Source organism: Lates calcarifer, linkage group LG13 (genome assembly GCF_001640805.2).
Source record: "Lates calcarifer isolate ASB-BC8 linkage group LG13, TLL_Latcal_v3, whole genome shotgun sequence".
Lineage (NCBI taxonomy): Eukaryota > Metazoa > Chordata > Actinopteri > Centropomidae > Lates > Lates calcarifer.
In genome coordinates this window covers 5,421,567-5,448,111 of record NC_066845.1, presented here as the reverse complement: position 1 = coordinate 5,448,111, position 26,545 = coordinate 5,421,567, and the positions used below count along the sequence as shown (strand labels likewise).

The 26,545-nt window shown below is 38.3% G+C and overlaps 1 protein-coding gene across 1 annotated transcript; it reads left to right on the top strand.

Moving 5' to 3' along the window:
* The first annotated feature begins 485 nt into the window (after positions 1-485).
* LOC108882142 (hydroxysteroid (17-beta) dehydrogenase 4) lies at positions 486-25,370 on the top strand. Its single transcript, XM_018674465.2, is given in 26 exon segments — positions 486-667; positions 2,050-2,103; positions 3,159-3,266; positions 3,920-3,979; positions 4,128-4,149; positions 4,331-4,377; positions 4,676-4,760; positions 6,823-6,928; positions 6,930-7,011; positions 8,551-8,642; positions 8,850-8,874; positions 9,012-9,140; positions 11,525-11,637; positions 17,303-17,415; positions 17,681-17,804; positions 18,025-18,076; positions 18,731-18,802; positions 20,463-20,566; positions 20,675-20,740; positions 21,151-21,220; positions 21,391-21,497; positions 22,065-22,151; positions 22,241-22,327; positions 22,525-22,666; positions 23,384-23,511; positions 24,521-25,370. Coding segments are annotated over 26 exon segments (2,217 nt in total). The 5' UTR covers positions 486-615; the 3' UTR covers positions 24,611-25,370.
* The last annotated feature ends 1,175 nt before the right edge of the window (positions 25,371-26,545 follow it).

Below are 26,545 nucleotides of genomic sequence, written 5' to 3'. Positions count from 1 at the left end.
TGATAATAATTTCTGATAATATTATTTTGATAAAATTGACATTGTTGAGATATTTTTTTTCCCACTTTTTCCATTAACATCATCATCATGGTCACCATCATCATTTTTTACACACATGATCAAAAGTGCAGTAATAAGGTAAAAATCAGTCAGTTATAGTTTTGTTAATGGTGAAGGCTCATAAAATAGACACTAATTTTGTCAAATTAACATAAATAAACTGATTTTATAAGAATTAAAATTAAGGCTGCAACCAACAATTATTTTAATGATTTATTATTTAGCCGATTATTCTTGATTAATCAAACAGTAAAATGTCCATCAAACCTCAGAGTTTTCAGATGTTTTTTTTTTCAACTTACAGTCCAGATCCCACTAACCAACTAACTGTTGCAGCTGTGAGGAAATATTGAAGAAGTCTACATGTGGAACATCAATGGTGGTGAAAATAGGGTTAATAAAATCTCGGTCTCTGATTGGTCAACACTCAGACCGCCCCCTCGTGATTGCGGAAGTGTAACTTGTGGAAGTTCACCCTGCTGTCTCTGAGAATCAGTTGCTCTTGTAGCTGCTGTTCCGCTACGGGTCAGAAATAGATAATAATATCACACAGGAATGTCTTTGTCTTTCGAGGGAAGAGTCGTGCTTGTCACCGGGGCCGGAGGAGGTAAACTCGCCGTGCAAATATAACTGACCGTTAGCTAGGCTGTCACTGCTGCTAACTCTATTACTATGCTTACATAGGGTTTGTAACGTTAGCTCCAAATGCTAACCTCCGAGTTGCAGCAGTTTAGTAAATATGTGATGCAAATTATTAAAACAGCAAATGCTCACGTCTTTCTTTAATCCTGTTGTATTAGCCGTTCAGCAGTCAGTCCCGGTATCTTGTTGATTGCTAACACCTGCGGAACAACAGCAAGTCGCAAAGTCGTCAAAGTAAACAATCTATAAACCCTCTGGAAACAATGAAACAACGTTGTTGATGAAACTATAGATCACATTCTACATATAGAAGTCTAGCAGCAGACCTTTGCCAGCCTTTGCATTTGAATAACACAGGGATCAAAGTACATGCAACGCAATGAATAATAATCTTCCCAGTGCAAGTGTGTGAAAGGGCACACCCACCAGCACCCCCAACAGTTAGAGGCCAGCACAAAAATATGGGCTTCGTATATTTGTATTCTCATTTTCAGTGGCTTCCCCTACCCTATTTAATGCTTCAGGTGTGTAAACCAGTGCATCTGTAGTGGTTATCATGTTAATAATGAAGTGTTTAAAACACATTTAAGAAAGTCTGATCAATCCGAAATCTCAGGATATTTCAGCCCCTTTTCTCAAAGTACTGTAATTACTGTGTGAAACATTACCTTAACATGCTTGTCATAGTTTTTAGGTCTTCATTACACCCTGAATATAGACAAGTGTGGAAAGCCATCTAACTCTGGCCCCCTCATCAAGACAGGATACTACAGTGTATTAAAATTTTAGAAACCCAAAGGCACAGTCAGATATGTAAGTACTGTGAGTATTAATCTGAAAACACATAAGTAGAAGTTGCTATTGCTCAAACTGATTGCTTGGTCTTAATACAGATTTCATGTTAAATAATAACTCAGCCTGAGTCATCAAAGGTTTCTGATGCTACGCAAGGTTTAATTCCATAATTAAAACTGATGAAAACACTATAATAAACTAACTGATGTTGAGTTTTTTTAATCACATAATTTCTTCAAGGCTTACCTTAAGTCTGCCTCTCTGCTCCCCTTTACTCTCTGTCTTTGCAACGCAGAGCAATTACTGTGTTATGAGAAAAAAATATTTCTGTTTTAGATACCACTACTTTAGTAATAGTTTACTCATCATGCTAATAATGCATGATAAAATAACACAAGATAACAGTGTTACAATCCCAGGTTAAGTGGAGCTCTGGTAACTTAATTCCACTATTCCGCTCACTATGTTGCCCCTGCCAGCAGTGGATGTTGAATGGAATGTTTTATTCTGAAGACTCATCTCTTTCTCTTTCTTTCTTTACTGTCTTTACAGGCCTTGGCAGAGAATATGCACTGGCTTTTGCTGAAAGAGGAGCCTCAGTTGTAGGTAAACAGTGGCTCATCATTTTAAGCCCCTTATACCTTATTTTTTAGAACAGGTATAGTGAACATAGTGTAGTTAGTGCAACCAGGCCTTGATCTTATATACCTAGTGAAATGCCTGCTGAAAGTGAACCCTTGTAACCTCAATTGATGTTTTTTGGTTTTGGCTGTGGAGAGACAGCTATGTTAGTGTGCATGTTGACATTTTGCCCAGCATGATTGCAGATGTTTTATCTTAGTTGGTAGGGACTGGACATCAGTTTCATGTTTCATTAATCAAATATTCTTTGTAACAATCTTATTAAAATATTTGCCATTTACCACATGTTCATATAATTTGCTGCGGATTACATATACACAAAAGCAGTCACTGTGATTTAATTTATGTAACATTAGTAAATGAAATGACACAAGTAAAAACCTCTAGATTCTTGGTGTCCCAGGTTGCAGGGATGCACTGATCTGATACACTGGGTTAGGACTGCTGCAGGTACTGATCATATTATGATCAGATATCAGCCTTGACATAACTAATTTACAATAAATAAGTGTGTTAAAGTAAATACAATGTCATTCAGTGACAGTGGGTGGTAGACTCAGTTTTTAGTGTGTCATGTTCACTTACTTAAAATAATATTGCCATTAGTTTCATGCTGTGAGTTATAAAGGTTTAAAAGTGGGAGGGGGCCTCCTGCAGATAAGCCTGAGCTGAGGTATCAAAATTGGTATGGGGAGAGAAAAAGTTTGATCGGTGCATCCCAAGATTGAAGGGATTTTTGGAGATGAGTTATATAGCAGAATGAGACATGTTACAGAGAAATGAGCATTGTATTGGTCGTCAAAGTAATAATGTTACTTTTTAGACTGCACAGTTGCAGATGTTGGCATAAATATTTGTCCTTCCCAAAATAATAGTTTCCCTGGTGCCTGAACTGAACTTGCCCTTGAACTCTGACAAGGAATCAGCTTAGCTATACTTTTCTCCTAACCTAATCACTCGTGGAGAATTGCAGAACTCACCCCATTATTGCTAATCTTTTTCTTCTTGCTGCAATAAAGTGAATGACCTTGGGGCAGACACTAAAGGGGGTGGAAAGAGTTCTGCAGCTGCTGATAAGGTGGTGGAGGAGATAAGAGCGAAGGGAGGCAAGGCCGTGGCAAACTATGGTGAGAAGTTTGGACTAGCCTTCTTGTCTTATGTCTTCTCCTCTCTGATACATAATTTTCTCCATCTGTTCTTTACTGCTCATGGTATAGTATTTAGCTTATGTAAAGACTGACTCAAAAACAGTATTGATTTTTGTCAGTCTGAACAGTGTACTGATGAAGCTGTTAGTGAGTATTAAAGACAAATGTGTCTCCCTATTTCATATTTGTGCATCTTACATATATAGAAAGAAACAGTTAAAAAAAAAAAACAAGACTTTGATCAATGTGTTTCATATGTGGTTTCAGAATTGGCAGGTGTGATACAAAAGTATCATTTACATGAAAAGCTGGCATAACTTTGTATCCAATTTATAACAAACAATGATGTCCAGTAATCAATAAAAATGTTATTTCACACATCATTGCTTAACAAACTGAGCAGGTGAGGCTGTCTGGTTTCTCCTGTATATGAGCACAATAAAACTTTTCAAAAGCTTTCTCTTCTTCTTGTAACTGTAACAGGTCACATTGTTTACCTATAAACCTACATGCAATGACAAATGTAGCCTAGAATCAAGTTTATAACTGTAGCTGAACTATCAAGGACAAAACTTGATATGGTAATTTTGGAATTGAGTTATAAAATGCAATTTCCTGTTGTGTACATAAAGATTCTGTAGAAGATGGAGAAAAACTGATTCAGACAGCGCTGGATACATTTGGAAGAATAGGTGTGTATTATATTTGTACTGCAATGCTGTGGCTATCAGAGTTGATACTTATCTCAAGTCATGCATGATCAAAATATCTCACTTAAATGATTGTTAGTGATGTTATGACTTTAATTCACTAAACTTGGTAATGTGTCTTTCCTTCCAGACGTTGTTGTAAACAATGCTGGGTAAGTCATTTCATAGCAATAATCACGCTTTTTTTAGGTTTGATCACATAATCTGTTTTCAGAGTGGCCATTTGATTGCAGTTACCATATTAATGGACATATTGGCCACTATAATCATGTAAAAGAAAACCTTAAGTTTGGCACAAAGACTGAAAAGACTGTCCTGCTTTTCTTTTCCAAGGATTCTTCGTGACCGATCATTTGCCAGGACGAGTGATTTGGACTGGGGTAATTAAATTATTTGTGATATTTACGTTAACTCTCATTAATTCATACTGTATGTGGGGTCATAGCATACCATCACATTATTTCCTCTTGCTTGGCTTACATCATATCATCATCTATGCTATATGTAAAAGACTACATTTGTTTTTAACTTGGGTTTGTCATCCAAGTACATTCTCTTTAAAACAGACTGTCTGTGTGGGAGTTTGAAAATCTACTGTAAGCTGGATCTGATCCACAGTGTTCTAGATAACAGTGCAGAGTGTAATGTTGTGTGTTGTGTGCTAAAACTCCATTTCAGACCTGATTCAAAGAGTTCACTTGAGAGGCTCCTTCCTGGTGACTCGAGCTGCCTGGAATCACATGAAAAACCAAAAGTTTGGCAGGTAACTAGCCCAGCTACTAACAGTTATTGACGTAGATACAAACTGTGCCATCCTCTTATTACGTGGGTTGGACTTGTTAGGTCCAACAAAGTTACAGTATCCTCAGCAGACAGACCATTGCTGGACTGTAATCAAGAAAATATCAGCATGGCATGAAATGCTGTGTGGTGAGGCCAGATTCAGATGTCAGTTAAAGCACCACGGATACTTAAAAGAGATTTTTATGTGCTGCATTTTAAGTGGACTCTTGAGGATGTGCACTTGAGGTAATGATTACATAAAACATGCCTGCCATCACATTATTATACACATATTCTGACTCTGGGTTTAATCACTTGATACCCTTTAAGATGTCTGGCTCCATCGGTTTCATGGTGTAAAATGAAAAAATCTGCATACTAATAAAAGCCCAAGACAGCAAATTTGATATGAATATGTAAATCACCAAAGAAAGAAGGAAATTTGTTAATTTAGTTATGCAGCACTGTAGGTTAATCTGTGAACAATTTAAAGACTATTTAAATTGATGACTCCACAAGAAGCAGCAAAGATGTCTGTGCAGGCTCGTCTCATTCTTCTGAGTAGCACAGCATAAAAATTCAAATATTCAATAGTCTGAAGTTATAGAATAGAAGATATTTTATCACGGTGCTGAGATTCTTCACTGCTGGAGAAGTCTCTTGAATGAGAAGTGAAACATCCAGTGGATGATTTATATTGACTTGAAGCAGTGTGGATGTATGCAAATATGGGCTGATATATTTTTAAGGCGCTATCAGTTACTTATGGAAAATGGTGACACTGCTGACTTACACAGACATCCAATGCAGATTATCATTAACAGGGATTTGTCAACAGGCCTTTTTCACATAGGACATTTTGACTTGTCAAACTAGGGTGCAACTAATAACATTAACAATGGCTGCATTCTAATACTGAATAGTCATTAATGTTGCTAATTACACCTGTGAGTTTCCTGCTATGACAAGAAAAATTTGTGCTGTGAAAACAATAACAATTTGCGGAATGTTGCAGTTGCCTGTCACAAATGCATACATCCCGCTCTACATGAATAGGACAAGACTAGTTCATAAACATAAAAGTCACTTTTTGCAGAATGTTTCACTGCATTGAGCTTGAGTGGCGTATAATTGAGAAAAGTAGAAGACAGTTGCAAATAATGCAGCTTTTATACCAAGGTTTTGATGGGAAAAATATTTTAACTTTATATAGGGAGACAAACACAATAATCATCATCATTTCAGATTTTATAGTATGAATATACGTTTTGCAGTGCTCATGGGAGAAGTTTCAAATTCAATATTTCTGTGCAGTCACCCCAAACAAGAGTTTATGGTGCAGTCAAAGGTAAAGCCATAACAGAACAAAATGAAAATGGCCTGACTTTCCACAACAGACAGGGTGGACAATGTGAATAAAGCTATGTGAAAGCATGGAGGAACACACATACATATTTCTACCATGTATCAGGTCCCTAAGGCAACATTTTATAATATAATGCTCTTAAAAAATTGAAAGGTTGTGTGAAAGGTTCCCTGAGTAACTGAATCATAGACTTTAGTCCATAAAAGTTATTGATTTGAAAAATATTCTATCATTGCTGGTGGTTCCATTGCAGTGTGCTTCATGAATGTCCTGTGGTATGGATCATTGCTTTCTGATGACCAGTGAGCCAGCATGTCTCAGATGTCTCCTACAGTTAATGTAGCGTTGGTGCTTAACCTCATTACTTTTACTTGACTGCAGTGAACTCTCTGCGTGAGTTTACTAGCAAAATTCTATGTGCGAGACCATGTGTCAGTATGTATGTGTTTATTTCTGCATAGTAGTAGTAGAAAGTAAGTAGAACGTTTAAGTAAATTTAACTGTGTGCAGTTCTGTATCAGTGATAAAGTAGCGGTCTGTGCATGCATGAAAGGTGTGTACCACTTTGCAAGATTATGTGTGTATGTGGGTGCCGTCTGTGTCTCCCATTACTCCATAGTGATGCCTGTCACTTTGCATTAACACTGACTTGTTGCCTGGGGTTGTCTGTGGCCAGAATCATCATGACGGCTTCAGCCGCAGGCATCTATGGTAACTTCGGCCAGGCCAACTACAGCGCTGCCAAGCTGGGCATGCTGGGGCTGTCTAACACCTTGGCCATTCGAAGGACGCAAGTACAACATCCACTGCAACACTATTGCCCCTGTTGCAGGGTCACGCCTCACAGAGACTGTCATGCCCCCAGGTAAGCAGAGAGATTGAGAGATTACATGACTGCGTGCATTTGGTCTGTATAATGCATATGATGGTGTTCTGCTGTGTGTTTGGGTGCACACACGTTCCCACATATACATGTTTTTTGTTTTTTTTGTACAGACCAAAATAGACAAATGGATTATAACCACAGCTCCTTCTTTTTTTCTCTAGAGCAGCTGCATAATGTAATGCCCATGTAATGTTGATTTACAAAATTTGAGGCAACAGCACTCCCGTTTGACATGCAAATTTGTCATCTAATATTCAGGAGCTGTGGTTTTTTTGCTGTTCCAACAGCCATGATGAAATCATGCACCCTGTAAGTGCTTTAAAAGTTTTGATGTGTCAGCCCTTGATTTAAACAGGCGGCTCTGGCCTCTTTATTCTACTGTAGGTGTTAGCTGTGCTTTCAAATTCACAAAAAACATGTAAGTATGCTGATGAAACATTTATATTATCATGTCAAAAATATTTCCCAAGACAGATGGTAATGCAGCATTGGACAGATAAGAACAGCTCATAAGAATGGGATGTTGTATGTTGCATATGAACAATATGTCAAACAAAAAAACTTAACATCAAAAATCTGTTTGCAAATTAAAAAGGCAATTATTTTTAGCATTGTCTGCTGTGTTTTAAATTAATCTCATGACTCCATCTAGACCCATCAAACCCAGTGTCTGTAAATGTCCTCACATCATGAGCATATTGTGCATGCTTTGTGACTACAGCTCTGTTGTCAGGGTTATTAAGTGACAAATTAAAGGAATGGTTTTGTTGCCCTGCCGTGCTGGTCTACAGTAGCATCTGTCACACTGCGCTGTGCCAACTGTCACAGGATGGCCTCACCTTAGTAAATGACTTGGTTCCATATGTTGGCTTTCACTGACTCAGGCTTTTCTGAAAAACAAACAACAAAACTCATCTTGCTTAACATTTCAGCGAGCAGTGAGGCATAATGCCTTTTTCTTTTACATATGGTGTCTGGTATTAAATCTTTAGTGGTTCATACAGGCAATTAAAAGCCTGTGCCATATTTACTTGACTTCAAGTTCAGTTTTTAACTTATTTTCACCCAAACTTTTGTCTTCCCAAAAGTTATTCTATTTCCTGTCTCACATACCAGTATTAGCACATGTTTTGTCTTTAGTATTTGTCCAGCAGGTACTGTATACTGTACCACAGCCTAAATATACACAAAAATAATATCATGGGTATTTTCTTTATTCAGTTTTTTTCTATAATCCTCTTTTGAAAATGATTAGGAATAAATGGTGACTAGTTACCCACGTCTGTTAGTTCTGAGCAAAGAGGACAAATGCTTTAGGCTTATGTGATAACTCAGACCATGTACTTCTTGTATTTTCAAAATTAGCAATTTAAACAAGCAGCATCATTTTTAATAATACATTGACTACCAAGCAGAGACCCTGAAGCAGTAGCTCTCCTTTAGGATTTGTTGTACAACAGATATGCAATAAAAAGATGCTTGATTGTACTGTGTTTGTATATATTTTGTTTTCTTTAGATCTTGTGGCATCTCTGAAGCCCGAGTATGTTGCTCCCCTGGTCCTCTGGCTTTGTCATGATCAGTGTCAAGAAAATGGTGGACTGTTTGAGGTAAACAGAAAAAACACAAAAAAACATGTTCTTTCTCTCTCTTCAGTAAGATTAGTAAGGCCTCACTCCTGCTGTACTGCCTGTAGCTTTGTGAGGATTTTGTTCTTTTGTCATTGAGAACAGTAATGCACCAGTGACGTATTCAGATTCCATAAAGAGACAGTATTTGTTTTGTGTGTCATCTGCTCTTGTTTCATCTCCTTTCAGGTCGGTGCAGGCTGGATTGGTAAATGTGAGTACTATGTATTTTTCCTGAGGAAATATCCATATACATCTATGATATTCATTAGCCCCTGGTTCACTAGTGCTGTATGTGTGTGATTTTCACTATGCAATGACCTCTTTATTTGTGTGTGTCCATGTGAGCAGTGCGCTGGGAGCGTTCTCAGGGCGACATTGTGAGACAGAAGAACCAACCCATGAATCCTGAGGCTGTCAGGGACCAGTGGGAAAAAATCTGTGATTTTACAGATGCCACCAAGCCTACTAATATTCAAGGTCGGTACAACACAGGCGTAAACACACGCATTGTCTCTGTCATTGTCTATATCTTTATGAAAATATAGACTTGTGGCATTCTTTCTGTATTTAATGGTTATTTATTGTGAACATGCTAATTTCTCTTAAAACCAGTAAAGACACAATTGCTGCTTGAAAGTTACTGAGGCCAAATTTTCTTTATTTGAGTCCAGATCTGAGTGTGATCACTCCTCCTCATAACCTTACTGCTCTGCTTTTCACTTGTTTGACTCATTCTGTGTTGAGTCAGAATGATTCAGATTGCAGATCACTGCATTGCTACACTGAATCTAATCAAAGTTATCAGATACTTATGAATTAAATAACCATGATCATTGCACAGATTGATCTTTGGATATGTGTAGGCCAACTGCCTGGTTGTCTAAAGTAACAATTATTTTTCAGGTTTTAGAAAATGATTTTAGCAGTGGATTAGAGTTCTAGCTTCTGAAAAGTATTCATCTGCTTTAGCTTGCTACTGCAACAAACTGTAGACAGTCAAATCATGAGAAGAAGATGTGTGTATACGGTGAGACCCAGCGAGCTGTAAAGTCTTTAAAATCACTGAATTCTGTTTCCTAGATGCAGGAGAAATGAAGTATAATAATAAATAATTACAAGTCACATCATCCCTATGTGGTTTTCCATTGTAATGTCATACTTTAGCCGGTATGATCATGAAACAGATAATGCTCCCTGTGTGGTATCAAAATGGTCTTAAAATATCTTAAATTCATCCTGTTATGAGAATGCAGGCAAATACTGTACTTCAGTATTCCAGTGATTCACACCAATTTGTAGAATAATGCTGAAAGCTAGAAAATTGGGTTTGTAAATGAAATGGACCTTGAAGGAGTGCAAGATTTTGATCTTTATCATTGGGCCACTGACGTTTATTTTAGTATGACACTGGTAGATTGCTATGATATGAGAAGAAAAAAGCTAAGTTGGTAAATGTTCAACTGGGACATGCTTACAGTACAGGAAGAGGGTATCATCATTGAGCTTGACTGAGCTTTTGTGAGTGTGAGAAACCTCTGAAACTACAGCCTTTATATACTATCAGCTCATCTGTATGTAAAGGGAGTTTGGCAAAACAGAGTGAGGATGAGATGGTGTTAGAGATCAAGCGAATGAGGCGGAGAAAAGAAGCGAAGGTAAATAAAATGTTGAGTATGAACAAACCTAATGTTGTTCCCGAAAGGTCTCATGCAAACAAGAGGGTGGCAAATGTTGATTATCATTTCTCTCCGCCTCCTCCATCCCTCTCCACGCTCTCAGATGTACAATCGAAGAAAGGGCGGCAGTGCTAACATTAACTGAACCGGGTTGGCAGTCCCACAGGGCGCTAGCTGGGCTCATTAGCATGGCTTTGTAGTGCCTCCTCATTTGTAGCTTATTACAGAGACTTGTTGCTGCCTCTGTTTTGTAACTGCCTACCACTGAGTGACGGTAATTAGTAGCTGTGGTCTTCCCAGTCTCACTCTGTTCTGCTCAGCTGTCTGCAATTGTTTGTGTTAGCTCAATCTACATAGGTATTCACTGCTTGTGTTACCTGAGTGAATATATTTACATTTAATTTTCAAACAATCTTTAGACAACACAGAGTGTGTACTTAACCTCTTAAATGTGTAAACAACTAATGTTATTAGTCTAATGTTGTTTAAACAGAGAACTGGTCATATTTATTCTTAATACCATACACCTATGGACCTCATGGCTGTCCATCCATTTTAAAGCTACTCCTGGATCAGTGTGTTAGATTTAAATTCTTAGTATGTGTTAACATCTCCCTGGAATTCTATCTAACTCTACTTTGATCTGTTTAACTTGAGATAAAGAATTTTCTGGAGCTGTCAGAGCAAAAAATCCCCAAGCTCATTCACTAAAAAAGTGCAGGTTTAATAGATATCTGGGTGATGACTTTTAAAGACCCGATATGTGAACAAGTAAGATATGAGAGATCTTAAACTTTCCACATTATTGAAAAATCATCAAGGTTTCTCGGTTTGGTTATTTAATGTTAACAAGGAGTTAGATACATTTATGTCCTTAAGTGTAATTATGATAAAATTGGTCATCTTAAATTAAGAACCAATCCAAAGTTAGTTCAGATACAAGTTTACGTTTGACGTCAAACCAATTAAACTCATATATTGTTTTTTTTTTGTCAAGATTTAGATGAGAAGATTGCCTGTATGCTAAATATGAAACTACCACCCGCAGCAGTTATATTTCTGTATTTCTGCATGGTCTGAGGCATCAAAGAATCACATTCATAATCTGTCACTACATCTTCCTGTATGGCAGTGTTTTGGTCTGGTGTGCCTCCACTCATTTGTCATCTCCCACCTTTTCTATAGAGTCTCTACAGTCAATTGTGAGTGTGCTGTCTCGAGTGGAGTCAGAGGGAGAAGTTGGTGCAAATCCAACAGCTGCTGCAGCGTCTGCAACCTCGACTTCAGGGATCAATCCTGTGAGTAGAGACTGCTATTGCTGCTTTTTCCTTTGACAGCAATGTACAGGGTATTTACAGGTTTCAGAAATCACTGAATTTGTTTCCTCAAAAAAGGTGTTAAAAAGGTATTAAGAAGTCTTAAATTTCTCTTTTTCTCTTGCCTGCTGTATGTTGTAATGTTGAATTTTTGAAATTAATTATATTTGTATTCAGTTGTGGGCTGTTGGAAGACTTAACACACCCATTGACTAAAAGTGGAATTGTTGCAACATTGGATTTTGTGTGCAACCCTTTTTTGTGGACTTTTCACCACTGTTAATTTATGTGCATCTGTGTTATTCTCCATCTCATTTGCTTATACGCAGTCATTCCTCCCACTGTAGACTGTGTGGAGCTGTAACCTCTCAGACTGTTTCAAACATGGCCGCTCATGACTCTTTAATACCACCACACTGTATTTAGTCAGAGATGATAAGAACCTTTTCAGCAAAGTTCCTTCAACATACATAAGTACTTTGATGTCTCCTGTAAATACGAAATGGTGACACACCAGACGAGTGACAACTCAGATTGGCTTTTAAAATGTGACATACAAAAGATGTCAGAGCACAATAGTGCAGCGATGACTCCCTGGACACATTCTCCCTCACTTCACTATGTTCCCTGTTACTGAATCACAGAAAGTGAACTGGTTACAGCTCACACATGGCTGAGTTGCTTAAATAATTCATTGAGCTGCAAGTATAATTGCATAACATCAAATAATTATCCACAGACACAGTCTCCTGTTAAGATAGTTGTTGTGTGCGGTAGTGATACTTTGTCCATAGACTCATCTGTATTTGTAATATATCAAACAGATGACTGAACCCTTATCTTACTGTGTTAAACTCCCCAAATATTTAGAAACTGTCATTCTGAATTGTATTGTCTCCATATTATAAAAGAAATGGCTGATTAAGCACAGACCACAATCATCACAGTTTAATAAATGGTGATGAATAATCAAGATGAATGCTCAATTTAATGCAGTGTGGAGACTGGTGCAACATGTAGTCATTATACCAGTATCATAATTTTACAAAAAATATTACTCATAGTTTGACTAACACTATGGTTATGATACCCATCAATGAAACCGTAATGTTTCTGGTTTGATTCCAACCAGGGACATTTGTTAGGTGCTATACCCTCCCCATCTTTCCTGACCAGACTGTCAGTAAAAAGGTGGAAATGCCAACTCTAAAAAGAAATAATAAATATATATGTGGCAGTATTTTGTTAGTGTAATTTTACATATTTCAGATGGCTTGGACCAGCTGGGTGTTATTTCATTATATAACAACCTAAACACAACTTCCAGAGTTGTTCAAATATCAAATATTAAACAAAACAAAACAAAACAAAACCGAAAAACAAAAACTAAAAGAAGAACCAAAACAAAAGACCCAAATTCAATCCAACATGGGACCATGCAACAAACTATAAATACAATATAACAAGATGTTATGCTGAAAATTGAAGCACGATGCAGCATAAAAATGTGTTGAAATGAGAACAATATAATTATCAAATATCTGCATGAAAAAACACTATTGTGCATTGTGCATGATTATTATATCATCAATATATCTACTATTATATCCTCTGTTTTAAATGCATCAAAACATCAATAATACTCCATGGTAAACCTACTTTAATATCAGCATGTTTAGCTTAGTCATAAGTAGACAGATATTAACTTTTTTTAAAATGGTATGTGACTCACTTTTGATCAGATCTCCTCATTTTTACATCCTGTGAGACATTAACGGCACTCACCAACCGGCTTCAATAATATCATGATTCAGTTCCTAAAATGTTAAATTATGTACAGTACACTCTGTCTCGGCTATCAGTGTCCTCTCCACTGTGTCTCTGGCAGGGGTGTGTGTTAGTGTGTGTGTATCTGTGTGTGGTTGTCTGGACTGGAGATTTGGAACAGAGTCACAATGTAGCCTCAAGACAAACATCACCATTGTGTCCTCAGCTGACTCTGCTTTGTGATAAGTGTGTGTGTGTCTGTGTGTGTATTTGGTATATTTGGGCAGTGCTGCACACATATAGAGTGTTAGTTGCATTTGTATCTCTGTCCTTGTCATGGTACGGCGCACACATTGCTGAAGTCACACTGTGCCCCTGCTGTGTTTGCATTTATTTCTCATTTATCGCCCACTGTACAGATGTCTAATAATCTCAGATATTGTCGTGTGACATGAGAAGGCATTCAAAGCAAAAATATCAGCAGCATCACAAAGTTACAATGTTCCATTTTAGCTGGAACAGTTTCCGAGAGGTTTTGATTCAACTGTGTGACTCTTTTGGAGGCTGTAGCTTGTGCTGTTGAACTGTATTGCATTATACAGAGGGGTTTCTATTATTTAGCCTACCCTCATTGGGTAGACAAAATAACATACACCTTTCTGTATAACGCAATACAGTTCAGCAGCACCGCAAGCTGCAGCCTCCAAAATGATCACAGAGTTGAATCAAACGCTCTCTAAAACAGCTTCAACAAAAACTGAATATTATAATGCCATGAGGAGCGGATATTTTTCACTGACTGAATTAGTTTCAGTTAAGTTTACCACATAAAATGTCAGCAGCAGTGTGCAGCTAAACTAAAGTCTTAATGTAATGTGTTGTTGTAAACCACAAGGCCACCAGTACAAGCTGAATTTCTATCATGATTAAAAAAACATTTTATCTTGATTTTTTCTCTCCTAGTTAGTGGCAAATTTGACTTGCACCTTACATGTACCAGCACTACTGCTTTTTATTGTACTTTCTTAACTGTAGCTTTAATCTCTGTGTGTCTGTGAAAGGGCGTATAATATTAAATCCCCAGTGCAGGGATGTTGGACTGGTTCTGAAAGCAGAATGTTTCCCGCATCTGCATTTAAATGCAGTTTTAATTAAAGGTGGGCCTCCAGAGGTCAGGCTCTATAGTAATTTTCGACCAACTGAGAGATGGTATTACACAGAGAGTGAATCACACCAGTCTGCCAAGCAATATTATTTTCAACAATAGCTCAACACAGTGGTTGTTAATATGACAAATAAATAACTGCAGGACTACTATGACTGTAATGTTATCACAGAGAGAGCTAGACGACACCCCGTTGTCAGTCATGACAGCGGCATTCACTGAGCTGAGGATTAAAATTGTGGCCACACTAAACACCGTCAACCTCCTGATGTGACTCCTCCAGCTCACTGACAAAGTCCCAAGGCAGGAGAGACGTGCAGATGTTAACACAGCTCTACCCATTATTACAACTACCACCATCACGTAATCAAGTGACCTCCTTTATGCCATTGCAACACTAATCCTGGAGATACTTGGCTATAAGATCAAGAATACAACACAAAGAGAGAGAATGGTGAAAGGGGTTGGAAGCTAAGATGAAGAAAGCTTGGAGGGATGTTAGTTGGCTAACAGAGGTCTGAGGGACAGCACAGAGGCTCTGATCATGACAGCACAAGAACATGCCCTAAGCACCAGATCCATGGAGGCAGGTGCAGGTTGCAAGATGCCCCTGAGACAATCCAGTACATAGTAGCAGGGTGTATGATGCAAGCTGGGAGAGTGCACACTGCAAGCAATTACCCTGTGGCTAGAATAGTGTATGGGAACATCAGTATGCCCCCAAAGTCCCAATGGGACACACCACTTAAACTGGTTGAGACCAGAACTAAGACCCTGTGGAACTTCAAGTTGTTGCTGGCTAACCAACCAACATAGTGGTGGTTGACGAGGAGCAGTGGAGGGTAGTTGTGATAGATGTGGCAGTCCCAGCTAACAGTAACATCATCCTAGCACAAGAGAATCGAAGAAGTACCACAGGCTGAAGTTATAACTGCAACAGATGTGGAAGGTGAAGTCCAGAGTGGTCCCAGTGGTAATAGGATAGCATTGGGGGCTGTGACCCCCAAATTGGGAGAGTGGTTCCAGCAGATTGCAAATACAACATCTGAGGTCTCTGTCCAGAAGAGTGCAGTCTTGGAAAAGCTTAGATACTGAGCGGAACCCCCAACTAATGAAGGTCTGACTCTCAGGAGATTTTTAAAATAAAAGACCAAAAGAAATAATCAAAGACAGATGAACATAAATATTATAATAAACTATACAAATCACTGAAAAGGGTGGTATTGATTTTATAATGCATTTCATCTGTACAGGTTTTTCCAGACTTCACAGGAGCCATGATGGAAAATTCATGATCAGTTAGAGTCCTGAGTTCTCACAAAGCTCTGGCAGAGGATCTCTGGCTGGGATTAACTGGGGTTCTTCATGGGCTTTAAAAGGCATTCGTGACTTTGTGTCATTAACACTTGATTACTGCAATGTTCTGTTCAGGAGTATTGAGCCCATTTTCAGGGTGCTCGTTAACGGAAGTGCAAGCACAAATCGAACATCGCTGCTCAGTTTCTGGCCTCTCAGTCCTGGACACCGCTCAAGTTCAGGGTCTGTTTTAAAAATGTGCTGATCACCCACAAAGCTCTGCCTGGTCCAGCCCAGGAGTACATTTCTGAACTGCTGATTCCTCTTAACTCTGAGATCCCACAGGTCCTCAAACTAATGACTGTGGATGGTTCCACTGATCACAGGCAATTGTGCCAACTCTAAGCGGTATATCTTCTGATACAATCTTGTTCAATCCTAAGATGCGTTTTCTAGCATTTTGGTGCTTTTTATATTCAATTTTGTTTCCTAACTGTATTTATTTCTTTACTTTTTTGTTTTTCTGTGCTTTTCTTAGGTTTGTCTTTTCTGTCCTTTTCTTTTCCCCAAAAATATATTATGTCCTCAAACGATAGTCAGGTAGGGGTTATGTTTTCTCCCATGTCTGTCTGTCTGTTTATTTCTCAGCAGGATTACATAAAAAGTACTGTACTGATTTGTACCAAACTTGGTAGAGGGATGGGGCATGGGTCAGGGATGTAGACATTACATTTTGGTGCGTATCCAGTTACAGGAGCGGATATGACCGATAAATCATTGATGTTATCTGACTACTTTTTCCTTTTATTTTTCTAGTACAAGAGCTGGACAGGCATGTAGAACTGACTGAGTGTCTTAGTTTTTGCTGTAATCATTCCTCCTTAAAAGATAACTTTGTAATGTTCTTTTAAAGTAAATTATAGGGGACTACATGTAGAGCCCCCATTTTGTGCAAAAGCCTGTTTTAACAGGAGGGATGATCTCAACGGGAAGAAGCTATTGTTGTTGTTGGGTGGACATGAAAAACTGTGGACCTGTCACTTTAAAATGCTGAATTGTTTTATTAATGTTTCTTTCCTCATCATTCCTCAATGTGTTCTTTGCTGCATTTACTTCTTTTATTACCTCCTAAAAAAGCACCGACAAAAAATATGTATTTATTCTATATGTATTTATGTTCCACCTGTGTGGTATTTTCCAAAGACTGGCTAGTTCACTGACTGTATGTGTAGTGTTTATCAAAGCATTTGTATTCATGGGTTTAGCTTTGGAGCTAATCTACCATGAGGTGAACCTTATTACTTTTATGCAAACGCTTAAAATTGCATATTAATTTTCTCTGTCTAAATTACAGGATAACAGTTTCATGTTCTGCCCTCAAAGTCAACACTTAACGACTCTCCTCCCCTCTCCTCTCAGGCTGAGGCAGTGGGACAAAAATTACCACCATCCACGTTCAGCTTCAACCACACACAGTGTATCCTCTATGCACTGGGGGTCGGCATGTCCACCAAAGACCCGGACCATCTTAGGTGTGTATCTAAGTGCGTTAGTGACTATAATTGCCTCAAGGGGTGTGACAGGTCAACTTGTCTGAAAGTGAACTGAAAGAAATGATAATCACTGTACTTTTACTTTGACCTCTAAGGAGAAATACAACCCACTGGAATCTATTCAGGCTTACAAATCCTGTGCAGCCATCTGTGCTGTTATTTTTATTTGTCTTCATCTGTAAACTATTCCTATGAAAGTGTGATTTTTTTTCACAGTTCAGTAACTCTTAACACTTTTATAAAGGTTCCTGTATGAAGGCCACCCAGACTTCAGCTGCCTCCCCACCTTTGGGGTCATTCCCTCTCAGGCAGCCATGATGGATGGCGGGCTGAGCTCAGTCCCTGGACTCAACATCGACTTTACACAGGTTAGAAAAAATATGTATTAATATCTATAATATCTCTGCATGCATGTTTGTGACATTGCTGTCTGTATATATGCATATGCATATTTGTATCCATATGGTCTATTTCACACAGTGTTGCACACAAGAACAACAATAGTGCATTCACACATTACTCATACTAATAAGGCTTTAAGACTGTGGTGTGATTATATATCACAGCTGTTCTAATGTTTTGTGTCAGGTATTGCATGGAGAGCAGTATCTGGAGCTTTACAAACCTCTACCAACCTCAGGTATTTCCTTCTGTGCTATTTAAGTACATACAGTTTGGCTTATATAAGTTCTTAATGTAATACTGTAGATTTTACATTATATTAATTACAATAAAAGCTATTTTAGAGTCCCATTCAGCCATTTTACCTTGATTCACGTTACTGTATATAACATGTCCTATAACTGGGACCAGTCTGAGTTTAATAGCTAATTTAGACTCGAAAGTGAGTGCCTCTCTTGGCCAGTTTACATCTTCAGCCATGATAGGTTTAGGTTTTTGACCATATGATTGAAATCTTATTATAGCATGTCCATACTGAGGAATTGGCTACATATGGACTAGTCTGGCAGTCTGGTCAGTTTGTGCATCTCATGGTTTGCTATCACATTTAAGTCACAGAGCTAAGCTTTTGTTTTTCAAAAAGATAAATCCCTGATGAAATGTGAAAAACACAGGAGGTAATTTAACAACACTTGGTACTAGGTATTACAGGACTTCTCAAAGACACTGTTGCAGTATTGTAAGTATTGTTACATGAGCTCAGGGACATTTACCTCTATGACTTAATGATAATACATGTCAGGCATGAAGTGGGGCTAGGTGCAGTACATGCAGGACTAAATTATGATACATAAGTAAATGGGGAAAGTAAATGGGTGAAATCCATTTTCAGGTCAGCTCACCTCTGAGGCCACCATAGCTGATGTGTTGGACAAAGGGTCTGGAGCTGTCATCCTCTTGGATGGTGAGTTTCTTTGCCCCATAGGGTGCAGAGCTTTTATCATATAGTGTATTTATTTCATATTCATTTGTTTTCATCACTTTAATGTGTCTTTTCCTGAAAGTTGCCTCTCAGGCTGAATTAATGAAAGTTAATTTATAGTCTGTGTCTTCCGGGATTGAAATAATGGACTGAGAACGACTCATATTTCTGTTTGACAATTCCGTAGAGATGGATGATATTAGAACCACTCTGATCTATAATTAATCCGACTTAAAACAAATAACATGGGACCTGACGTTCCCTAAGGATTCACAGAGGAAAAATCTATGTAATTTCTTTATACACACTAAACCAGTCAGCTTCTGTTATCCTCCTTGAGTAAAGTTAAGTTATTTCTGGGTGAGACAGCACGTCACAGTGATGCCCTGCAGAAGCAGCTTTGTCTGTCTTTATTCCTGGTTATATTTTGAGTTGACCTAATGAAATTCAGCAGCCAGTACAGCAACTGTAGTCTGGATTTGATTCCTTGTGACAGCTGTTAATTGTCTCTTCACAGTTTGCTTTCATGTAGCTGTTTCTTCCTGCTCTAATTTCACTGATAAATATGCGGTAATGAAGAAAAGGTGTTCTCCTCACTGTGTTGTTATGCTTAATGTCATAATATGTGGCACTTCTGTTGTGCATCATTCAAAGTGATTGCCAGGGAAGTGATGCTAACTTAATAATTAGAGTAATGTTGGCTCTTGTTAGTCAACTTCTATTGCATATTAATGAGAGCAGCATTCTGAAACACAATGAGAAATACACCCAAAGCTTATTAATAACAAAATATAGACGGTGCAGTTAGAATTTACGTAACTAAAAATGTAAAATAGTCAGTGGTGGTACATTTACTCATTCCAGTTTTAAGGCATTACTTGAGTATTTTCCTTTTCTGATGTAAAGTCAAGTCTACTACTTTAGACTTGTACCTCATTAAATTTCAAAGGCAAATGTACTGCACTACATTTATTTATATTGTAGGTACCTTCTAGAGTTTTCTAGTAAACAAACAAATGTATCTTCCAAAACACATCTTATATGTCCTTGAGGTGTAACAAATGCACTGAATGGATTTCCTTCCTCATAAAACTGCTAACAAGCAGTTGTCTTCTTCTCTGCCCTTTGTTGAGAAAGTGGAAAAGCCTGAAACAAACAAATCAGGGACTCGCAGACAAAAACATGGTTGTGTCCCCCCATAGTTAAGGGGTTAGGACCCCGACCATGAACAGCAGTGTCCCTGGTTCATATCTGGCTGGAGAAGCACTGTTGCATCTCTTACTTAATAAATATACTAGGAAAAAAATGCTTCATAGTGCTACTAGTGTTCAAAAACTCTACATGGGTACATTTTTTATAGCAGTTTGGAAAACAGGATATTACACCATCTTTACTAAATATGATGATTTGTTATAGATTACACTACCCCATAGTATGTTAAATTGTCTCCATTTCAACCTGTTGCAACATTAATATGCTGCTCACACATTAATGCTGTAGTGATACTAATATGTATGCAGAATATCAACTTAACTTGTACTATTATTTCACTATGGTATTGCTAATTTTATATAAGTAAAAGCTCTGAATAGTGCTTGTACCATGGATAGAATTTGAATTCCATATTTGTGCTGCTTTACAGTGAACACCTACAGTGGCAACGAGCTGGTGTGCTACAATCAGTTTTCAGTGTTTGTGGTTGGAGCTGGAGGCTTTGGAGGCAAGAGAACCTCTGAGAAAGCCAAAGTATATACTTCATATTTAATCTACTTTACCAAAATGGGCAAAATATGACATCCTAAATAAATGTTCCCTCATATCTGATTAGTTTTATTTGTGTTTTATTTCCTCCAGGCTCCTCTGCCGCCACCTCAACGGGCACCAGATGCTGTGGTGATTGATTCTACCACAAGAGACCAAGTGAGTGTGTCTGTGTGGGTTTTTGCTGCAGAATAAATCAGCTGCATTGATAATATGTGAGTGGAAATAAGGACATACTGTTTCATGCCTGTGTAATAATCAGAAAGTTTTAGACAAAATGTGAAGCTATGGCAAAGTGTTGAACAAGGCTTTCGTACTGTCTCCAAAAAAGAACGCTGACTGTATGTTTGCAGCAGAAAATAAAAAAGAAAGAGGGAATATAAAAAATGAAATCCCTTGAGCAATTTAAATGACTGCAACTGTATCACTTCAAAGCCATTCTTATTTTAGGTATCTCTTCTATTGCCTTCATGATAATTTAATTTCATCCCACATTTGTGTATGAAAAGTTCAGGGGTTTATGAATTAGATATAGATCTAAATAACGTCTGTTTCCCCTGCGGTCACAGGCAGCCTTATACCGTTTGAGTGGAGACTGGAACCCTCTGCATATAGACCCCAGCTTTGCTGCCATGGGAGGTGAGAGTCTGTAGATCTATTGTGGGTTAGTGGGTGTCTTTTTCCATCTGGTAACTGCCTTAATTTATTTTGGTCAAGACTAAATCTTTCCCTGGGATTTTAGGCCAAATGATGTGTTTTGATCTCATGTATGCTTAAACATGTTGTGCTTAAAAATGCTCTTTGGTCAGGCTTTAAAGCTCCCATCCTGCATGGCTTGTGCTCATTTGGCTTCGCTGCGAGACATGTCCTCAAGCAGTTTGCTGACAACGACCCCTCCAGATTCAAGGCTATCAAGGTATGTAAGCATTACTTGTGATTTAAACCCAGTCAGACTTACAGAAGTAACAAAAATAGATTTACAGTTTTAATATTCTGTCCACCATAATCTCACCATGACTCATCAGTTTACTGAGAGCTTTGGCAAGGTTTTTAATTAAAAAAAAAAATCTTAAAATTTAATTGTTTATTTTTGTTATCAGTTATGCAAATGAAATCTCAGAAAGGCATATCTACACATGAACAGGAGGCACTAATCAGGTTAAAACAACTGATTTACAACAAATTGGTGCTGTTAAGAGAATTTGATTAATCTGACTTCTAACACAGAGTTCACAGAAAAAAGATCAGGATAAGAATTCAAAAATGTGCTTGCATGAGGATCATTGACATGTACAGTTTTAAACTTTTTACAATTAAAAAAAAATCTTTTGGATTGTGGCTGAACCATGGAATTTTTCACTGAAATCTATCAGGGTTTAATGACTGGTAAACTACTCAGAATGAATCAAGTCCAGTTAAATGTTATAAAATTATTTAATTACAGATCCACTGACTCCACTGCCCTTTCATCATATTTCCTCAGGTTCGCTTTGTGAAGCCAGTGATGCCAGGTCAGTCACTACAGACTGAGATGTGGAAGGAAGGCAACAGGATTCACATCCAGTGCAAAGTCAGTATTTAGCATTAGTGTGGATTACAATCAACATGAACAGATTTGTGGCTGAATGAGTCTGATCAATGCTCTTCTCTTTCGTCCAGGTGAAAGAGACAGATGCCGTTGTGCTATCGGGGGCCTACGTGGATTTACACGCTGCATCGGGTGCTTCTCCAGAAAATCTTCCTCAAGTATGTCAGTCTGAAAATACTTCATCTAAACAACAATCATCCTTCTCTTTCTTTCATCAGATTTCCTTCATATAGCTCAGATGCTCCTTTCCTTTTTGTTCTGCAGATAATTAAGACAAAATTTATTTGTACTTTTGATACGAAAATAGACCTCTACATACCTTGTGCGCATTTCTGTTATGTCTACCTTTGTGCAGGGAGGAGGAGGCCTTCAGAGTGAGCTGGTGTTTGCAGAGATCGGCCGTCGTATTAAAGACTTGGGCTCTGAGTTGGTCAAGAAGGTGAATGCTGTGTTCAGCTGGGAGATCACAAAAGATGGCAAGAACAGTGCACAGTGGAGTAAGTGTACTGAATGTTGGACAAACACATAAAACACACCTACTAATAGAGTGTTATTGTAATATGTAATATAATTTCAATTCAGGTTTTTAGCAGTAAAAAACATAAACATATGTATGTCTGCAGCTATAAGAACAGGGATGGTGCATTTATGTACATGTGGTAAATCAGGACTTGAACCTGTTGTACCTAACTTTTGGAACCTGGTTTCTCTGCCAACTGGGAAGGTTGGTCGGTATTTGCTAAGATGGATCTGACTGATTCTATGATGGATCTGTAACACCATGAACCTCCTGTCATCATTAAATTATTCTATTGCAGCTCACTGCAGTGTCTCACTCCAAGTTTAGTGGAGAGTGTTTTCCTCCTCTGCGGTCTTAACACATTGTCAGTTGCTCAGAAATCAGTCAGAAAACATGATTCGCTCTGACACTGGTCCATGAAACAAAGGTTGAAATATGAGCGTGAGCTGTAAAGTTGACAAGTTAATTTGACCCAGGCTGACATTTTGCTAACAAGCTGTCAAATAAACCATTAAAAGTAAGACAAAATCTGCGCTAATGACTGAATAATAACTCCAAGCACCAAGTGAGTAGTGGAGGCAAAGCAGACAAGACCAGCCAACCCAGAGAAAGTGAAGCTTTGTCAAGTGCTTTTGATTTATTCCATCCTCTGTCTCTGCCTTCGCTTTATTTTTCTCCCACTGTCTTCCTTTAGCCATTGATCTGAAGAACGGCAGCGGCTCCCTGCACAAAGGCCCCTACAATGGGAAGGCAGATGTGACCTTCGCAGTGTCAGATGAAGACTTCATGGAGGTTGTGCAGGGGAAACTCAACCCTCAGAAGGTAACAAACAAGTGGCCAGGCCTCTTCAGTTACCATGAACCTCTTTTGATGTGACACGCTTTAACAAAAGGGTTATTTACATGCTGTGCTGTGACAGGCCTTGTTTTTTTCCCTCCTCTTTTTTCTTTCTTTATACTGTGATGGTGAATCACATTAACTCCTGCTTTACATTGACATATCTTTAAAACATTTGTGCTCACAGGAGAGAGCATTTGGCTTAAGTTTTGCAAAACAGATGCTAAAATACCTTGAAATATTGAGGTTTTGGTGAAAATACAACATCATATTTTAAATCCTGTATTTTCTTCTGATGTTAAAATCACTTAGCTTACATTTTAATTAAAGCAAAAGTGCCTTTGAAGAGCCTTTCAATCTATAATGATTTCTCCCTTGTATCGTCATGTCAGATAAAAAAAATGGAGGGCGGTGATCTATCAAACCGAAGTTCAGAAAGCACTCAGCGCGGGTAATCAATCGACGCTACTTGTTATGTCTGTAGCATCTCATCTGTCACAGGGAGTGGCCATCGCTGTGCAGAATTTATATGCTTCCTGGAGCCCTTGATATTGATCTGAGGCCTGTGTGCTCTTTACAAAGAGCGTCAGCAGGCTGCTGTGGTGTTGAAGATCCCTCAGGCGGGGTCTTTTCCAGCCTCTCAGACGATGAAAGGAGCAGCTGGGGAAAGATTAGTCGGTAGAGTTGAAAGGGATGCTACGAACTGTCATCCAGGGGTCGTCATAACCGCCATCCCGCGATTGATTTTAGCCGAGGAACACATTTCACATCCTCAGAAGTTCTGCCAAAGCGGCAATGGTCACATTTTCCCTTTTGCCCGAGTTCTGTCTTTTTGCTTTTTCATTTGTATGTATTGTTAGCTGCAGGCGTACTGGCCCTCTTTGACTCCCTCTGTACTTGAAAAAGAGTAAAAGCCAACCAGCTAGAACTCAGAAGAGACTTTGTGCTTTCTTGGAAAAAATTAATCAAGTGTGCGTTTGTTGTTTTTTGCTAGGCGTTCTTCTCTGGCAAGCTGAAGGTTAGAGGGAACATCATGCTGAGTCAGAAGCTGGAGGTCATCCTGAAGGACTACGCCAAGCTGTGAGATGACTTTAAGAGCTAACCAACCTACCGGCTCTCTCCGTCTGTCCACTTTTCTTGTCCTGATTCATGTGTGCGTACTTAACATGCTTTGCCTCCAAGGAGAAATGCAGAAAAATTACCCAGTAAGATTATAAGGACCACTTAGGAATGAATTCTCTCATTTGAATTAACTTTTCACTGCAGTTGTAAAATGTTGATCAAATATGAAATGTCCTTCATTGTATCACATTTTGAGTAATAGGAATGAGTTTTTGTCATGGCAATAGGAGGAGCAATAATTCAAGGTTATTTCAGATGGTTAGAGTTTAACTTGGTTGGTCCGCCCTCACTAAATATGCACTTACCACGCCTGCCTTTAAAGATCAAAGGGGGAAATTAACCATTGGTCTTCATGAATCCATTAAATGATGCTGTTTCAATCAGTCATTGTATACTTCTATTAGTACAAGCATCTATTAGAGTGAGGAACCACTACCATTTGGTAGATGTACTGGGTGAAGTGATAACGATTAAAATCTAAACCAGTTTTCAATCTCAGCTTGACTATTCAGCAGTCTGTTATTTCCTCATAATGACTAATTGACCTTAAGTCAGTAGTTCATGTACCTGATACTGTAATCACAACAGACACTTTGAGATGGATAGTTATGTAGAGCTTGCTAGTTCTGAAAATAATGGGATTCACTTTTTTTATAATTTCAGTGCAGTTGTAATGTAATCAATGATTGCGCTTCTGTGAAAATAAACTAATTCAGAACCTCTTTTCTGTATGTTTAATTAAAGCAACCATAACTGATATTTTTAAAATAACAACGTATCAAATGTAATGTGAGAGGCGTTGCTCATAAATGCGGTAAACACCCAAAGTGAAGACTGAAAAGCACTCACAGAGATGTTCCAAATGCAGAGGGGACTGCTGGCGTAATGTGATTGGTGGGGACCGTCAGACGTGCAGAACCTAAAGGATCAAATCCTGTGTGGTACCAGGACCTGGAGCAGCAGAGAGTCAGAAACAAGGGCTTATCAGACAGTGAAAAATATATTTTACTGGAAAGTTAAAAAGTTGGAAAAGTTTAAATACTATAATAGAGCTCTACCACTTTACTTACCTATATTACTTTACTAAATTACTTAACCATATCATAGTACTTTAGTAAATTACTTTACTTTTACTTTATTACTAAACTAGCATACTACCATACAACACTACTAATAAACTACGTTTTAAAAGACTTTACAACTTTGACATGGGCTCAGCTAAAAGAGTCACAACAGAGAAAACTGCTTTTGTCTTATATGATGGCAGTAGTGATGATGACATAATTGCAATGAGAGCTGTCACCTGTAGAAACACCCAGAAAGGCCTCTGTCACTGTCGATCATCTCTGGACTTCACCTTCTCCTCTCCAGGTTTTAAGAAAAAGATGGTTTTAATCTGAAAAAAATAAAAGGAGCAGATCTGGACTTCAGTGTCCTTACTGATACTGGGTTTAAAACTCCCAACTCATCTGGCTTGGAACAAGTATTCTAAGCAATAATCATTTCATAATTACTGAATCCTAAAATAACAACGTGACAAAGTGTTTACAAGTGACAAAATCAGACAAAAAGTCCTTACAATCTTAGTTAATGTATTGCCACAGTTTACATGATCAAGATTAGAAAAATAACGGCTTCAATCCCAGAGGAACAAAAAGGAAAAAACTTTGCTACATGTGAGCGGACAAAAGTTGCACCCCGCGCAACACACCGCGCTGGAAGTTTAAAGTTGAATATTCAACAGACATTCACTCCAGATCTATTCCATTAAAATAGTAATATAAAATGGAAGAGGCACTAAAACGCAAAACAAAGACGTTTGTCTTAGTTATTCAGTGCAGTAGTACTACTCGCATTAGTTTGGAGCACCGGGTGACAAAACGCAGAAGTGACAGTC